Source organism: Bombina bombina, chromosome 1, assembly GCF_027579735.1.
Source record: "Bombina bombina isolate aBomBom1 chromosome 1, aBomBom1.pri, whole genome shotgun sequence".
NCBI lineage: Eukaryota > Metazoa > Chordata > Amphibia > Anura > Bombinatoridae > Bombina > Bombina bombina.
Window position 1 is genome coordinate 955,650,345 of NC_069499.1, and position 18,046 is coordinate 955,668,390.

At 38.9% G+C, this 18,046-nt stretch overlaps 1 protein-coding gene across 1 annotated transcript in view; it reads right to left on the reverse strand.

Annotated features, from left to right (window-relative positions):
* LOC128661976 (piezo-type mechanosensitive ion channel component 2-like) overlaps window positions 1-18,046 on the reverse strand; it is a 407,133-nt gene that overhangs the window by 357,800 nt on the left and 31,287 nt on the right. The window contains exons 4-5 of the mRNA XM_053716001.1: window positions 13,549-13,717; window positions 5,142-5,346 (exon numbers count right to left, since the gene is read on the reverse strand). Of these exons, the coding sequence (XP_053571976.1) occupies window positions 5,142-5,346; window positions 13,549-13,717 (374 nt within the window). The remainder of the gene's footprint in view (window positions 1-5,141; window positions 5,347-13,548; window positions 13,718-18,046) is intronic.

The window sequence follows — 18,046 nt, forward strand, 5'->3', positions numbered from 1 at the left end:
CTAAATTACAAAACAAAACAAACACTAAATTACAAAAAATAAAAAGATTACAAGAATTTTAAACTAATTACACCTACTCTAAGCCCCCTAAAAAATAACAAAGCCCCCAAAATAAAAAAATGCCCTACCCTATTCTAAAATAAAAATTTAACAGCTCTTTTACCTTACCAGCCCTTAAAAGGGCCTTTTGCGGGGCATGCCCCAAAGAAAACAGCTCTTTTGCATTTAAATAAACATACAATACCCCCCCAACATTACAACCCACCACCCACATACCCCTAATCTAACCCAAACACCCCTTAAAAAACCTAACACAAAGCCCCTGAAGATCTCCCTACCTTGTCTTCACCACGCTGGGTATCACCGATCCGTCCAGAAGAGGGTCCGAAGTCTTCATCCTATCCGGCAAGAAGAGGTCCAGAAGATGCTCTGAAGTCTTCATCCTATACGGCAAGAAGAGGTCCAGAAGAGGGTCCGAAGTCTTCATCCTATCCGGCAAGAAGAGGGCATTCGGACCGGTAGACATCTTTATCCAGGCGGCATCTTCTATCTTCTTCCATCCGGCGCGGAGCGGGACCATCTTGAAGCAGCCGACGCGGATCCATCCTCTTCTTCCGGCGACTCCCGACGAATGAAAGTTCCTTTAAGTGACGTCATCCAAGATGGCGTCCCTCGAATTCCGGTTGGCTGATAGGATTCTATTAGCCAATCGGAATTAAGGTAGGAAAAATCTGATTGGCTGATTGAAACAGCCAATCAGATTCAAGTTCAATCGGATTGGCTGATCCAATCAGCCAATCAGATTGAGCTTGCATTTTATTGGCTGATCAGAACAGCCAATAGAATGCAAGCTCAATCTGATTGGCTGATTGGATCAGCCAATCCGATTGAACTTGAATCTGATTTGCTGATTCAATCAGCCAACAAGATTTTTCCTACCTTAATTCCGATTGGCTGATAGAATTCTATCAGCCAATCGGAATTCGAGGGACGCCATCTTGGATGACGTCACTTAAAGGAACTTTCATTCGTCGGGAGTCGCCGGAAGAAGAGGATGGATCCGCGTCGGCTGCTTCAAGATGGTCCCGCTCCGCGCTGGATGGAAGAAGATAGAAGATACCGCCTGGATGAAGATGTCTACCGGTCCGAATGCCCTCTTCTTGCCGGATAGGATGAAGACTTCGGACCCTCTTCTGGACCTCTTCTTGCCGGATAGGATGAAGACTTCGGACCCTCTTCTGGACGGATCGGTGATACCCGGCGTGGTGAAGACAAGGTAGGGAGATCTTCAGGGGCTTAGTGTTAGGTTTTTTAAGGAGTGTTTGGGTTAGATTAGGGGTATGTGGGTGGTGGGTTGTAATGTTGGGGGGTATTGTATGTTTATTTAAATGCAAAAGAGCTGTTTTCTTTGGGACATGCCCCGCAAAAAGCCCTTTTAAGGGCTGGTAAGGTAAAAGAGCTGTTAAATTTTTATTTTAGAATAGGGTATGGCATTTTTTTATTTTGGGGGGCTTTGTTATTTTTTTAGGGGGCTTAGAGTAGGTGTAATTAGTTTAAAATTCTTGTAATCTTTTTTTATTTTTTGTAATTTAGTGTTTGTTTTTTTGTAATTTAGTGTTTGGGTTTTTTTGTAATTTAGTTTAGTTGATATAATTGTAGATAATTGTAGATAGTTTATTTAATTAATTTATTGATAGTGTAGTGTTAGGTTTAATTGTAACTTAGGTTAGGATTTATTTTACAGGTAATTTTCTAATTATTTTAACTAGGTAGCTATTAAATAGTTATTAACTATTTAATAGCTATTGTACCTGGTTAAAATAAATACAAAGTTGCCTGTAAAATAAATATAAATGCTAAAATAGCTACAATATAATTATTCGTTATATTGTAGCTATATTAGGGTTTATTTTACAGTTAAGTATTTAGCTTTAAATAGGATTAATTTATTTAATAAGATTTATTTTATTTTGTTAGATTTAAATTATGTTTAACTTAGGGGGGTGTTAGTGTTAGGGTTAGACATAGCTTTAGGGGTTAATACATTTATTAGAGTAGCGGCAAGGTCCGGTCGGCAGATTAGGGGTTAATAAGTGTAGGTAGGTAGCGGCAACGTTGGGGGGGCAGATTAGGGGGTAATAAATATAATATTGGGGTCGGAGATGTTAAGGGCAGCAGATTAGGGGTACATAGGGATAATGTAGGTTGCGGCGGTTTACGGTGCGTCAGATTAGGGGTTAAAAATAATATGCAGGGGTCAGTGATAGCGGGGGCGGCAGATTAGGGGTTAATAAGTGTAAGGTTAGGGGTGTTTAGACTCAGGGTTCATGTTAGAGTGTTAGGTGCAGACTTAGGAAGTGTTTCCCCATAGGAAACAATGGGGCTGCGTTAGGAGCTGAACGCTGCTTTTCTGCAGGTGTTAGATTTTTTTTCCAGCTCAAACTGCCCCATTGTTTCCTATGGGGGAATCGTGCACGAGCACGTTTTTGAAGCTGGCCGCATCCGTAAGCAACGCTGGTATTGAGAGTTGCAGTGGCGGTAAATATGCCTCTACGCTCCCTTTTTGGAGCCTAACGCAGCCCTTCAGAGAACTCTCAATACCAGCGTTGTTTAAAAGGTGCGGGGGAAAAAAGACATGCGTAGCTAACGCACCCCTTCTAACGCAAAACTCTAAATCTAGGCGTTAGTGTAGTACAAGGTAGATTGCTTTTGTCACACAACAGTAAATATGGAAATCTGTTTTTTATATTTTTGGGATTATCAGTGCAGTGTAGGTTGTTTAACTCAGGCTATGAATTTCATCTTAACACTATGTTCCAAGGAAGGTTTTTTTTTTTTTTTTTTACCTATTTTTAGACATGCAAACAAGCACATAAGTGCTTTTCTGTATTACTGTGTCTGTACATTGGCAAGGTTCCCTTACTCTTATGCTCACCATAAAGCAAAATTAACTATTTGGCATGTAGCTTTAAGAGTTATTGCATTACACCTCTAACAACTGTGGCTTTATAATGTTCTTTGCTAATAATGCACTAAAATGGAGGAATCTTTAAGATTTTTTGTAATGTGCTGCAAAGACGCTTTAAACAGCCTAGGTGACTAAATATGTATTCAAATGAACTATGCAATACGGATTTTAAAAAGTATTGAGGTAAGAACCTTCCATCCTTACTTAATATGTAGAAGAATTTGTACTTGAAATATGGTCCAGCCACTCACCAAATATATTATTCTTATTATTATTATCGGTTATTTGTAGAGCGCCAACAGATTCCTCAGCGCTATAAACAAAGGGGGAGTACAACAAAACAATTATAGGGATCAAATGGGTAGAGGGCACTGCCAAGAGTTGCACTGTTGTAGTCAGCTCTTAAGAAGGTGATCTACAAACAGCTGGACTCTTAGGCTTACATGCTAAGGGGGTTCAGGGGATAGCAATGGAGGAGGGGAACTGGTATAAAGTAAGGTTAGCAAAGGTTGTATGCATCCCTGAATAGTAGAGTCTTTAGGGAGCGCTTGAAGCTTTCAAAACTAGGGGAGAGTCTTGTGGGGCAAGGCAGAGAGTTCCACAAGATGGGAGCCAGTCTGGAGAAGTCCTGTCAATGGGAGTGTGAGGCGCTAACAAGAGAGGAGGAGAGTAAGAGGTCATGAGCAGAGCGAAGGGGACGGGAGGGAGAGTATCTGGAGACAAGGTCTGAGATATAGGGGGGAGCAGTGCAGTTTAGGGCTTTGTATGTTACAGTGAGAATTTTGTGTTTGATCCTAGAGGCAAGTGAAGGGATTGGCAGAGAGGTGCAGCAGATGAAGAGCGACGTGTAAGGAAGATGAGTCGTGCAGAGGCATTCATTATGGATTGTAAAGGAGCTAGGCGGTAGGTAGGGAGACCAGAGAGGACAGAGTTGCAGTAATCGAGGCGGGAAAGAATGAGAGAGTGGATTAAAATCTTAGTTGTGTCTTATGTAAGGAAGTGTCAAATTTTAGAGATATTTTTAAGGTGGAAGCGGCAGGCTTTAGCCAAGGACTGAATGTGAGGAGTGAAAGAAAGATCTGAGTAAAATGTGACCCCGAGACATTGGGCATGCGGGGTAGGTGTAATGATGGTGTTGTCAACAGTTATAGAGAGATTGGGGGTGGAGATTTTTGAAGAATGGGGGAAAATGAGGAGCTCAGTTTTGGAGAGATTTAGCTTGAAGTAGTGAGAGGACATCCGGGAAGATATGTGAGAAAGACAATTAGTGACACGGGTTAGCAAGGAAGGAGATAGGTCTGGTGCAGAGAAGTAGCTTTGGGTGTCATCGGCATACAAATGATATTGGAAACCGTGGGACTTTATTAGGGAACCTAGTGATGACGTGTAGATTGAGAAGAGAAGGGGACAGAGGAAAGAGCCTTGAGGTACTCCTACAGAAAGTGGTGACGGGGAAGAGGAGGCCCCAGAGAAGGCTACACTAAAGGTACGGTTTGACAGGTAGGAAGAGAGTCACGAAAGGGCCGAAAGATTGGATGTTTTGAAGCAAAAGAGGGTGGTCAACAGTGTCAAAGGCTGCGGACAGATCAAGGAGGATAAGCAGAGAGAAGTGGCCTTTTGATTTTGCTGTAAGTAGGTCGTTAGTAACCTTAACAATAGCTGTCTCTGTGGAGTGATGGGGACGAAATTCAGGTTGCAGTGGGTCAGTATAGGGGTAAGGGTAGCAGAGAGGGAGGGGAGTAGCTGTGAGGGGATAGGGTCAAGGGGACAGGTAGTGAGGTGAGAGCGCATTATAAGTGCTGAAACTTCTTCCTCAGTAACAGGGGAGAATGAGCTAAGTTTAAGGTTATGTGGGTTGTGGTTGAGTGAGAGCTTTTAAGGGGGGGAGAGAATGGAATTATGTTGAGAGCTGATTTCATTTCTGATGGAGTCAATTTTGTTATTGAAGTGGCTGGCAAAGTCTTGAGCTGACAGAGAAGTTGTATTAGGAGGTGGGGGAGGGCAGAGGAGAGTATTGAAAGTGGAGAACAGACGTTTTGGGTTTGAAGAAAGATTAGAGATAAGAGTAGAAATATAAAATATATATATATATATATATATATTTATATATATATATATATATATATATATATATATGGTCGGATTTATTTAACTGACCTGAAGTTTTCATTACCTGAGGTACCCAGGAGTATGGTGACAACAATCTTGCCAGCCGTTGTAAAGAGAGCTTCAAACAACAGCTTCATTCCTGAAATAAATACTGTGATTTTCTCCATCAGCTTAGCTCGGGGGTCATTAACATCCTTGTCTAGAATCTCATCATCTGTAGAAAACTCTGTCTCTTCCTCACTCTCCTCTGTTTCAGACTCTGTCTCAGACTCCTGTTGGGATGTCAAAAGGACATTTTAACCATCTGATCACTGATTTATAAATTTATATTTGAATATTTTATTTTTCTATTCTCTTCTCACAAAACAGTAAAACGTAGAGTTAGAACAGATTCCAGAGGGTTTTTTTTATTACGATCAGTTGTTCTGTCTCTAGATAACATTTTTGGTAAGATCTTAGCTTCAGTTTGGTGTACAGTTTTGGAAACCAATTAATTAAATTATTTACAAAATGAATGTGTCATGGAGGAAATAAGCTATGAGGAGAGATTATCCAAACTGTATCTCCTCAATGGGCTCACATTTGCTGTGTTACTGTGTATGCACAAATATGATCTAGCCCTTACCATCTAATTTTCATTAAAAACGTTGAGCTATCGATGACAATGCAATTTTAATATACACATTCTGTACGTATAATACCAAAGGTTGCATTTTAGAATTAATTTACTGTTTTACCTATTGTGTTTTCTGGAAGGTTATATAAATCATTTAGTAGTTAGTACATTATCTGTAAAGCAAGATTTATAAACAATAGCCAAGCCTTCAAACCTCCAATTCTAAGTTTCTACAACTTGTCCTCAATACTAAAACAGAGGAATAGCAAAACTATTAAAGATAACCATATTGTCTACATGGATAAATATTTACTTTCGGTTGTGATTTTGGTTTGGGCATTTTTCCTTACAAGGTGCTTATACTTCTGTCAAATATATTTGTTACTTTCCACCTAAATGTTATAGATTACTATTTTCTGATTTGTCCTAGAGGAAAAGGAAATAGTCAGTCTATGTTGAACTTTGAAACCCAGATGCACAAACTTTAGACTCTGTAATCCTTTACAGGTCCGTTCATCCTTACAGGCCCATTTTTTTATCAACCAATTATATTTCATCACCTTTTCTTTTGTACATTATTGCTTCCTAGCTCCGTGGCCGTTGTGTACATAGTATGTCCTGCTAGCCATCACTTTCATATTGTATTCACCTGGCTGCATGGGAATTTGTATTTTATTTTTTAAATGGAGCAGCTCATTTAAAAAGTGGGTGTGAAAGTTAGGTTTTGAGGCCCATTTTATATATTCCCACAGGTCTACGCAAAGCAAGAGAAGGAGAAAAACAGCAATAAAAAAGGAAGTAACACATTAGGTGATTCACCAGCACCCCCTGAACCCTGGATATTTAATTGTCTGTCAACTTTTTTGTGATTACCAATTTTGGGTTAGATTACAAGTGGCGTGCCAACTGTAGTACTTGAGTGATATTGGGTGTTTCTCGGCTTTTTGTGCACCACGTAAATAGCGTGCATATTACGAGTTGAAAGTAAATGCTTTAGCTTGAGCGCAATAGTATTTAATGTGCTTATAGTTAGCGTGAATTCAAAGTGCTGTTCGATTATTACTTGAGACAAAAAGGTTGCACAAAACACATTACAAATGCATTTAACAGTAGAAATACTCTTATATTAACACAGTCTAATAAAAAAATATTTTTAAAAAAATTGCATTAAAAAGTTATAAGGTCTCAAATATATAAGGTCTCAGATGTTAGAAAAAATGTCTGCAAAGGGCTTTAACATAAAGATACATATATGTATATGTCTAAATATGTATATGTATGTATATATTTATGTTTATATGTGTGTACATATGTGTTGTACTGCATATGTACTGTTCATTTTTAACATTTCAATGTTTTTCACTTACAGGATAATGTACTATTTATTGTAAATATATATTTCTATATATATATCTATATATACCTATACCTGCATATCTATTCCTGTAGGTATATAGGTATAGATATGTATTTTACATGAACAGTGTCAGATAATATATATATATATATATATATATATATATATATATATATATACTGTATATATATTGTATATATATTTAATAGTAGAAAGTACATTGTATTCTATGTATAAAAAAAACATAGGAATGTAAAATACGTGTAACGAGCATCGGGTTTCGCAACTTAGGACTAACGCAGTTGGGAATTTCTATCTTCAATGTGCATTCTGATACTAATCATGTAAAATACATATCTTTACCTATATATCTATAGGAATAGATATGCAGGTATATATATATATATATATATATATATATATATATATATATATATATATATATATATACGTATATACAGTATTTCACAAAAGTGAGTACACTCCTCACATTTTTGTAAATATTTTATATTATCTTTTCATGTGAGAACACTGAAGAAATGACACTTTGCTACAATGTAAAGTAGTGAGTGTGCAGTCTGTATAACAGTGTAAATTTGCTGTCCCCTTAAAATAACTCAACACACAGCCATTAATGTCTAAACCATTGGCAACCAAATTGAGTGAAAAGTAAGTGGAAATGTCCAAACTGGGCCCAATTAGCCATTTTCGCTCCCCGGTGTCATGTGACTCGTTAGTATTATAAGGTCTCAGGTGTGAATGGGGAACAGGTGTGTTAAATTTGGTGTTATTGCTCTCACACTCTCTCATACTGGTCACTGGAAGTTCGTCATGACACCTCATGACAAAGAACTGTCTGAGTATCTGAAAAAAATTAATTGTTGCTCTACATAAAGATGGCCTAGGCTATAAGAAGATTTCCAAGACCCTGAAACTGAGCTGCAGCACAGTGGGCAAGACCATACAGCAGTTTCACAGGACAGGTTCCACTCAGAACAGGCCTCGCTATGGTCGACCAAAGGAGTTGAGTGCACGTGCTCAGCGTCATATCCAGAGGTTGTCTTTTGGAATTAGACGTATGAGTGCTGCCAGCATTGCTGCAAAGGTTTAAGGGGTGGGGAGTCAGCCTGTCAGTGCTCAGACCATATGCCACACACTGCATCAAATAGGTCTGCATGGCTTTCGTCCCAGAAGGAAACCTCTTCTAAAGATGATGCTCAAGAAAGTCCGCAAACAGTTTGCTGAAGACAAGCAGACTAAGGACATGGATTACTGGAACCTTGTCCTGTGGTCCGATGAGACCAAGCTAAACTTATTTGGTTCAGATTGTGTCAAGCCTATGTGGATGCAACCAGGTGAGGAGTACAACGACAAGTGTGTCTTGTCTACAGTCAAGCATGGTGGTGGGAGTGTCATGGTCTGGCATGAGTGCTGCCGGCACTGGAGAGCTACAGTTCATTGAGGGAACCATGAATGCCAACATGTACTGTGACATACTGAAGCAGAGCATCATCCCCTCTCTTCGGAAAGTAGGCCGCAGGGCAATATTCCAACATGACACAACCCCAAACACACCTCCAAGACGACCACTGCCTTGCTAAAAAAAGCTGAGGGTAAAGGTGATGAACTGGCCAAGCATGTCTCCAGACCTTAACCCTATTGAGCTGGGGGAGCGCTCCGTGAGCATCTGTGGGGTATCCTCAAATGGAAGGTGGGGGAGTGCTCCGTGATGTCATCATGGGGGAGTGGAAGAGGACTCCAGTGGCAACCTGTGAAGCTCTGGTGAAATCCATGCCCAAGAGGGTTAAGGCAGTGCTGGAAAATAATGGTGGCCACACAAAATATTGACACTTTGGGCCCAATTTGGACATTTTCACTTAGGGGTGTACTCACTTTTGTTGCCAATGGTTTAGACATTAATGGCTGTGTGTTGAGTTATTTTAAAGGGAAAGCAAATTTACACTGTTATACAGGCTGTACACTCACTACTTTACATTGTAGCAAAGTGTAATTTCTTCAGTGTTGTCACATGAAAAGATATAATAAAATATTTACAGAAATGTGAGGGGTGTACTCACTTTTGTGAGATACTGTGTGTATATATATATATATATATATATATATATATATATATATATATATATATATATATATATATATATATATATTTACAATAAAAACACAATTTATGCTTACCTGATAAATTTATTTCTCTTGTGGTGTATCCAGTCCACGGATCATCCATTACTTGTGGGATATTCTCATTCCCAACAGGAAGTTGCAAGAGGACACCCACAGCAGAGCTGTTATATAGCTCCTCCCCTAACTGCCATATCCAGTCATTCGACCGAAAACACGCAGAGAAAGGAGAAACCATAGGGTGCAGTGGTGACTGTAGTTTAAATGAAAAAATTACCTGCCTTAAAATGACAGGGCGGGCCGTGGACTGGATACACCACAAGAGAAATAAATTTATCAGGTAAGCATAAATTGTGTTTTCTCTTGCAAGGTGTATCCAGTCCACGGATCATCCATTACTTGTGGGATACCAATACCAAAGCTAAAGTACACAGATGAAGGGAGGGACAAGGCAGGTACTTAAACGGAAGGTACCACTGCCTGTAAAACCTTTCTCCCAAAAATAGCCTCCGAAGAAGCAAAAGTATCAAATTTGTAGAATTTTGAAAAAGTATGAAGCGAAGACCAAGTCGCCGCCTTGCAAATCTGTTCAACAGAAGCCTCATTTTTAAAAGCCCAAGTGGAAGCCACAGCTCTAGTAGAATGAGCTGTAATCCTTTCAGGAGGCTGCTGGCCAGCAGTCTCATAGGCTAAGCGGATTATGCTTCTTAGCCAAAAAGAAAGAGAGGTTGCCGAAGCCTTTTGACATCTCCTCTGTCCAGAGTAGACAACAAACAAAGCAGATGTTTGACAAAAATCTTTAGTAGCTTGTAAGTAAAACTTTAAAGCATGAACCACGTCCAGATTGTGTAATAGACGTTCCTTCTTTGAAGAAGGATTAGGACACAAGGATGGAACAACAATCTCTTGATTGATATTCTTGTTAGATACCACCTTAGGTAAAAACCCGGGTTTGGTACGCAGGACTACCTTATCCGTATGGAAGATCAGATAAGGAGAATCACATTGTAAAGCAGATAACTCTGAGACTCTATGAGCCGAGGAAATAGCTACCAAAAACAGAACTTTCCAAGATAAAAGTTTGATATCTATGGAATGAAGAGGTTCAAACGGAACTCCTTGAAGAACCTTGAGAACCGAATTTAAGCTCCATGGGGGAGCAACAGGTTTAAACACAGGCTTGATTCTAACCAAAGCCTGACAAAATGCCTGAACGTCTGGAACATCTGCCAGACGCTTGTGCAAAAGAATAGACAGAGCAGAAATCTGTCCTTTTAAGGAACTAGCTGACAATCCTTTTTCCAAACCATCTTGGAGAAAAGATAATATCCTGGGAATCCTAACCCTTGGATTCACACCAATAAAGATATGTACGCCATATTTTATGGTAAATGTTCCTGGTGACAGGCTTTCGTGCCTGTATTAAGGTATCAATGACTGACTCGGAGAAGCCACGCTTTGATAAAATCAAGCGTTCAATCTCCAGGCAGTCAGTCTCAGAGAAATTAGATTTGGATGGTTGAAAGGACCCTAAAGTAGAAGGTCCTGTCTCAGAGGCAGAGTCCATGGTGGAAAGGATGACATGTCCACCAGATCTGCATACCAGGTCCTGCGTGGCCACGCAGGCGCTATCAAAATCACTGATGCTCTCTCCTGCTTGATCTTGGCAATCAGTCGAGGGAGCAGAGGAAACGGTGGAAACACATAAGCCAGGTTGAAAGACCAGGGCGCTGCTAGAGCATCTATTAGCGTTGCCTTGGGATCCCTGGACCTGGATCCATAACAAGGAAGCTTGGCGTTCTAGCGAGACGCCATGAGATCCAGTTCTGGTTTGCCCCAACGATGAATCAATTGTGCAAACACCTCCGGATGGAGTTCCCACTCTCCCGGATGAAAAGTCTGACAACTTAAAAAATCAGCCTCCCAGTCCTCTACACCTGGGATATGAATAGCTGATAGGTGGCAAGAGTGAGTGTCTGCCCAGCGAATTATCTTTGAGACTTTTAACATTGCTAGGGAACTTCTTGTTCCCCCTTGATGGTTGATGTAAGCCACAGTCGTGATGTTGTCCGACTGAAATCTGATGTACCTCAGAATTGCTAACTGAGGCCAAGCCTGAAGAGCATTGAATATCGCTCTTCCAGAATATTTATTGGAAGGAGTGTCTCCTCCTGAGTCCACAATCCCTGAGCCTTCAGGGAGTTCCAGACTGCACCCCAACCTAGAAGGCTGGCATCTGTTGTTACAATTGTCCAATCTGGCCTGTGAAAGGTCATACCTTTGGACAGATGGACCCGAGATAGCCACCAGAGAAGAGAATCCCTGGTCTCTTGATCCAGATTTAGTAGAGGGGACAAATCAGTGTAATCCCCGTTCCACTGACTGAGCATGCATAGTTGCAGCGGTCTGAGATGTAGGCGTGCAAACGGCACTATGTCCATTGCCGCTACCATTAAGCAGATTACTTCCATGCACTGAGCCACCGAAGGGTGCGGAATGGAATGAAGAACTATATTTCACCACTCTCTCTTACTACCTCCATGCGTGTTGAGAGTTGCAAGAGAATGACTGGATATGGCAGTTAGGGGAGGAGCTATATAACAGCTCTGCTGTGGGTGTCCTCTTGCAACTTCCTGTTGGGAATGAGAATATCCCACAAGTAATGGATGATCCGTGGACTGGATACACATTACAAGAGAAAAGGACATTGTTCTGTATGTGAAAAATATTGGAATGGGAAATATTCATAATTCCATGTCAGGTTTAGAGCAACTGAATAAATGCTTGTTTTTTTGCAGTTTTCACGCTCCATTAAAGTCTATGGGAGAGCACATAAACGCGGTTGCAATATTCTAAATCCAACTCTTTGCACGTGTCTGAATATTGCTTGGGCACAAACTTTTTACTTTCAACTCATAATATGAGCGCAAACCGACCCGTGCAAAAAGCCTCCATCTAGTGATTTTAATGCATGATTGGGAGTGCTAAACAGCGCTCCATTCTTAATCTAGCCCTTTGTGGCCTAGAACCCCCTGGAGATAAGTAACGGGAAGTGTAAAAAAGCAAGAGGTATGGTTTACTTTATAAAAGGCATGTAACAGGAGAAACAGAAAACTGAGCTTGACTGGCAGTGAATTTTGTCCTTTGTGAACATGGTTTCAGGGGATAGAAAGGATGAATGCAGGATTTAATGGATCTAGAAAAGCGTGAATGGCAGAATATGACAGGTAGATGTTACACAGCATGGTAGAGGAAGTTTGGAGTCAAAGGAGGACTTCTCAAGGTAAGGAAAATTGTTTGTTTTAAATGTTATAGAAAAGAGCTATTGGGTATTGAAGAACTGAATAAAGGGTATTAAAAAAAGATGGAACGAGTTTTGAAAGAACAGGGTAAATAATATCAAAGAGCAATTCTTAGCAATTATGCCTCAATATACATATACAGAGTTGGCAGAAGCTCTGTTAATTCCAAGGATTTTTTTGTGACTAGAGGTCACAATTTAAGGATGGAGGTAAGGATATTTAATCTCCAGCAACGTAAATGTTTTTTCACTGTAAAATCATTAAAATTGTGGAACTCATTACATAAGGAGGTAGTGAATGCCTTAGATACATTTAAAAATGTCTTAGATACATTTGTGGCTAGAAACATAATTCAGGGATATGATTGCTTGTGTTAAATGGGTCACCTTTTTAATGGAATGAAATTAGGATCGATTGGAGCTTTTACTTTTTAAGTCAGGTAGTATCTGTATAGGTTGAACTTCTGTCTTCTTTCAATCTCATCTACTATGTTACTATGTTATGTATTATTTTCCTATTCTTATTATTTCCTATCCTTACTTCAAATGTTTATTTTCACTTCTATGCATTGTTACTTATTCAGTATAGAAAACTGACTAGAAAGTATACTGTACCTTTTTATTGTTTATTGTATCTAGTAACATTCACTGTTTTTTTATTTGAAGTGTATACTTGGATCAGATCATGTACTTTAAAATATAACCTTTATTGTACATTCAACATTCAAAAATAATTTTAAAAAATGATTAAATTAAAACCAAGCGTGCAAGTGATAAGTGTACTCAGCTATTAGCACATATAATATTATATAGTAATATAGTATAATATGTTATACTTCTTATGCACTATATATACTGCATACAAATAACAGCATTGTTGCATAAAGTAATTGAAGGTACATAGCACCTATAACCCTATTCTTAAAATATTATTGTATAACAATTTATAAAATTATACAAAAGTGGTCTCTTTAATATAAGTGGTGCCATTAGTCTTATTTAAAATTAATGTATCACTTATTTGCATCACCTATGCATTTTTGCTTTACAAAACCTACCTCCTCCCCATCCTCCTCCTCTTCCTTTTGGCTAGTAACGCGATTGATTTTTGGGGCATCTACTTTTACCATTTTCTTACAGGCTCTCCGGATAAAATAACCAGAGAAGAACATGCCCAAGTCCGAAGCCAAGAGACGTATGATGTTCCATGGATCCACCTGGCTGAGCCTGTAAAGAGAGAGAGATAGAGCATATGAACACAAGTACAGATAAGTCGTCGTTAGTTGGCTGCTGCAAGTTAGTTTTTAGAGATTGTTATAAGCACTGATATGCTAAACAAAAAGGACTTGCAATGATGACATAAACAACTAGACATTAATATAAAATCCCCATAAAGGGCTAGATTACAAATGGTGCACTATTTAGCACTCCCGCTCAATTTTCTTTCTAAGTGAACAACATTGGAATATACAATATGCAAATCAGGAATCGGGTTAGCGCACTTGAAGAGAGTTATCTTAAGGCACGTTATATAGGTATTAAATGTAAAAATAATTAAAAAAATCATAATAATAATTATAAAAAACTATTAAAGAGGTTTTAATTTAGAAAAAAAAATCATTAGAATACATATGTATTTTGTAGATTTTTTTTAGAAACTCTTTAATACTTTTTAATAATTATTAAAAAAAATGACATTATTTTTATATTTAATATTTACAAAACGTGCATTAAGATAATTGTCTTCAAGTGCGCTAACCCAAAACCGCCTTTGACTTACAGCATGAAACCTGAATCGCGATTTGCATATTTTAGATTCCAATGTTCTTCACATAGAAGAAAATTTTCTATTTTTATTTATATATCCATGTATATCTATATGAATATATACAGGTAAAGGTATATATATATATATATATATATATATATATATATCTATATATATATATATATATATATATATATATATATATATATATATATATATATATATATATATATACACACACATATTTAGACATGTCTGTTTGTAAATAGATAGATATTTTTATATATATATATATATATATATATGTAGAGGAAACGGCACACACCATCCTTCCAATCACCCTGTCTTCACGGCCTCCATTGAGAAAGGCTCCGGTAAGAGCCGAAACGTTTGGGTTTAGGCCCGTGTTTTGCTTTTTGTCACATAAAGGCTATTTTGAAAAATCCTGTGTTTGTGCATGCTTTGGGGTAACCTTGGATCGCTAGAGCCAGACGGGAGGATTACCTGGATGCTGTATGTATGTATATATATATATATATATATATATGTTAGAGTCCTTTTTTGTCAAACACCTTATACCATGTATCTTTGAGCCCTTATAACTTTTTTATATTTTTTTAATCATTTTTATCAGATAGTGTTATGTACTTTTAAATGAATTTATGTTGCGTTTAATGCAACTGTTTTGAACTTACTACCCTTTCACACAAGTTCTTTAGTCACGCTAACCCGATAAAATGTAACTGCGTTTTTGCAATCGCGATTATGTTCCATTTTTTAATACAATGGCTATTTCTGACAATCGCGAAAAAAAACAATATCACTTGTGCGTAAAAGTTAGCGCCACTTTTAATTTAGCTGAAAATGTTTACTTAAAGGGACACTAAAGTCAAAATTAAACTTTCACGATTTAGAGCGTTATTTTAATCAGCTTTCCAATTTACTTACATTAAAGGGATAGGAAAGTCAAAATTAAACTTGCGAGATTCTGATAGAGCATGAAATTTTAAATTCACTTCTCTTTTCAAATGTGCTTTGTTCTCTTGGTATCCCTTGTTGAAAAAGAATATGCACATATCCTACACTAGTGGAAGCTGCTGCTAATTGGTGCCTGTACACATTTGTCTTTTGTGATTGGCTGACTAGATGTGTTCTTCTTGCTGCCTGTGATGCAATGCTGTTCCTTCAACAAAAGATACCAAGAAACAAACGGCTAGATTTGGAGTTTTGTCGGTAACGACCCGAAAAACTAACGCCGGCTTTTTTCTGGCCGCACCATAAAAATAACTCTGGTATTGAGAGTCCACATAAAGGCTGCGTTAGGCTCCAAAAAAGGAGCGTAGAGCATTTTTAACGCAGCTTCAACTCTCAATACCAGAGTTGCTTACGCAAGCGGCCAGCCGCGTTCAGCTCCTAACGCAGCCCCATTGTTTGCTATGCGGAAACACTTCCTACGTCTGCACCTAACACTCTAACATGTACCCCGAGTCTAAACACCCCTAAACTTACACTTATTAACCGCTAATCTGCCGCCCCCGCTATCGCTGACCCCTGCATATTATTATTAACCCCTAATCTGCCGCTCCGTAAACCGCCGCTACTTACATTATCCTTATGTACCCCTAATCTGCTGCCCCTAACACCGCCGACCCCTATATTATATTTATTAACCCCTAATCTGCCCCCCACAACGTCGCCTCCACCTGCCTACACTTATTAACCCCTAATCTGCCGACCGGACCTGAGCGCTACTATAATAAAGTTATTAACCCCTAATCCACCTCACTAACCCTATAATAAATAGTATTAACCCCTAATCTGCCCTCCCTAACATCGCCGACACTGTTCCGATCAGCCAATAGAATGCGAGCTCAATCTGATTGGCTGATTGGATCAGCCAGTCGGATTGAACTTGATTCTGATTGGCTGACTCCATCAGCCAATCAGAATATTCCTACCTTAATTCCGATTGGCTGATAGAATCCTATCAGCCAATCGGAATTCGAGGGACGCCTTCTTGGATGACGTCATTTAAAGGAACCGTCATTCGTCGTTCAGTCGTCGGCCAGGATGGATGTTCCGCGTCGGAGGTCTTCAGGATGCTGCCGCTTCGCTCCGGATGGATGCCGCTTGGATGAAGACTTCAATCGAATGGAAGACCTCTTCTGCCCCGCTTGGATGAAGACTTCAGCCGGATCATGGACCTCTTCAGCCCCCCTCTTGGGCTTGGATCAGGACATCGGAGGAGCTCTTCTGGACGGATCGGTGTGATACCCGGTGAGGTGAAGACAAGGTAGGATGATCTTCAGGGGCTTAATGTTTGGTTTATTTAAGGGGGGTTTGGGTTAGATTAGGGGTATGTGGGTGGTGGGTTGTAATGTTGGGGGGGGGGTATTGTATGTTTTTTTTTACAGGCAAAAGAGCTGAATTTCTTGGGGCATGCCCCGCAAAGGGCCCTGTTCAGGGCTGGTAAGGTAAAAGAGCTTTGAACTTTAGTAATTTAGAATAGGGTAAGGCATTTTTTTATTTTGGGGGGCTTTGTTATTTTATTAGGGGGCTTAGAGTAGGTGTAATTAGTTTAAAATTGTTGTAATTTTTTTCTTATGTTTGTAAATATTTTTTTATTTTTTGTAACTTAGTTCTTTTTTATTTTTTGTACTTTAGCTAGTTTATTTAATTGTATTTATTTGTAGGAATTGTATTTAATTAATTTATTGATAGTGTAGTGTTAGGTTAATTGTAGGTAGTTTATTTAATTAATTTATTGATAGTGTAGTGTTAGGTTTAATTGTAACTTAGGTTAGGATTTATTTTACAGGTAATTTTGTAATTATTTTAACTATTTTAGCTATTAAATAGTTCTTAACTATTTAATAGCTATTGTACCTGGTTAAAATAAATACAAAGTTACCTGTAAAATAAATATAAATCCTAAAATAGCTATAATATAATTATAATTTATATTGTAGCTATATTAGGATTTATTTTACAGGTAAGTATTTAGCTTTATATAGGAATAAGTTATTTAATAAGAGTTAATTAATTTCGTTAGATTTAAATTATATTTAATTTAGGGGGGTGTTAGTGTTAGGGTTAGACTTAGCTTTAGGGGTTAATACATTTATTAGAATAGCGGTGAGCTCCAGTCGGCAGATTAGGGGTTAATAATTGAAGTTAGGTGTCGGCGATGTTAGGGAGGGCAGATTAGGGGTTAATACTATTTATTATAGGGTTAGTGAGGCGGATTAGGGGTTAATAACTTTATAATAATAGCGGTGCAGTCCGCTCGGCAGATTAGGGGTTAATAAGTGTAGGCAGGTGGAGGCGACGTTGAGGGGGGCAGATTAGGGGTTAATAAATATAATATAGGGGTCGGCGGTGTTAGGGGCAGCAGATTAGGGGTACATAAGTATTACGTAGGTGGCGGCGCTTTGCGGTCGGCAGATTAGGGGTTAATTATTGTAGGCAGCTGGTGGCGACGTTGTGGGGGGCAGATTAGAGGTTAATAAATATAATATAGGGGTCGGCGGTGTTAGGGGCAGCAGATTAGGGGTACATAAGTATAACGTAGGTGGCGGTCGGCAGATTAGGGGTTAAAAAAAATTAATCGAGTGTCAGCGATGTGGGGGGACCTCGGTTTAGGGGTACATAGGTAGTTTATGGGTGTTAGTGTACTTTAGAGTACAGTAGTTAAGAGCTTTATAAACCGGCGTTAGCCCAGAAAGCTCTTAACTACTGACTTTTTTCCTGCGGCTGGAGTTTTGTCGTTAGATGTCTAACGCTCACTT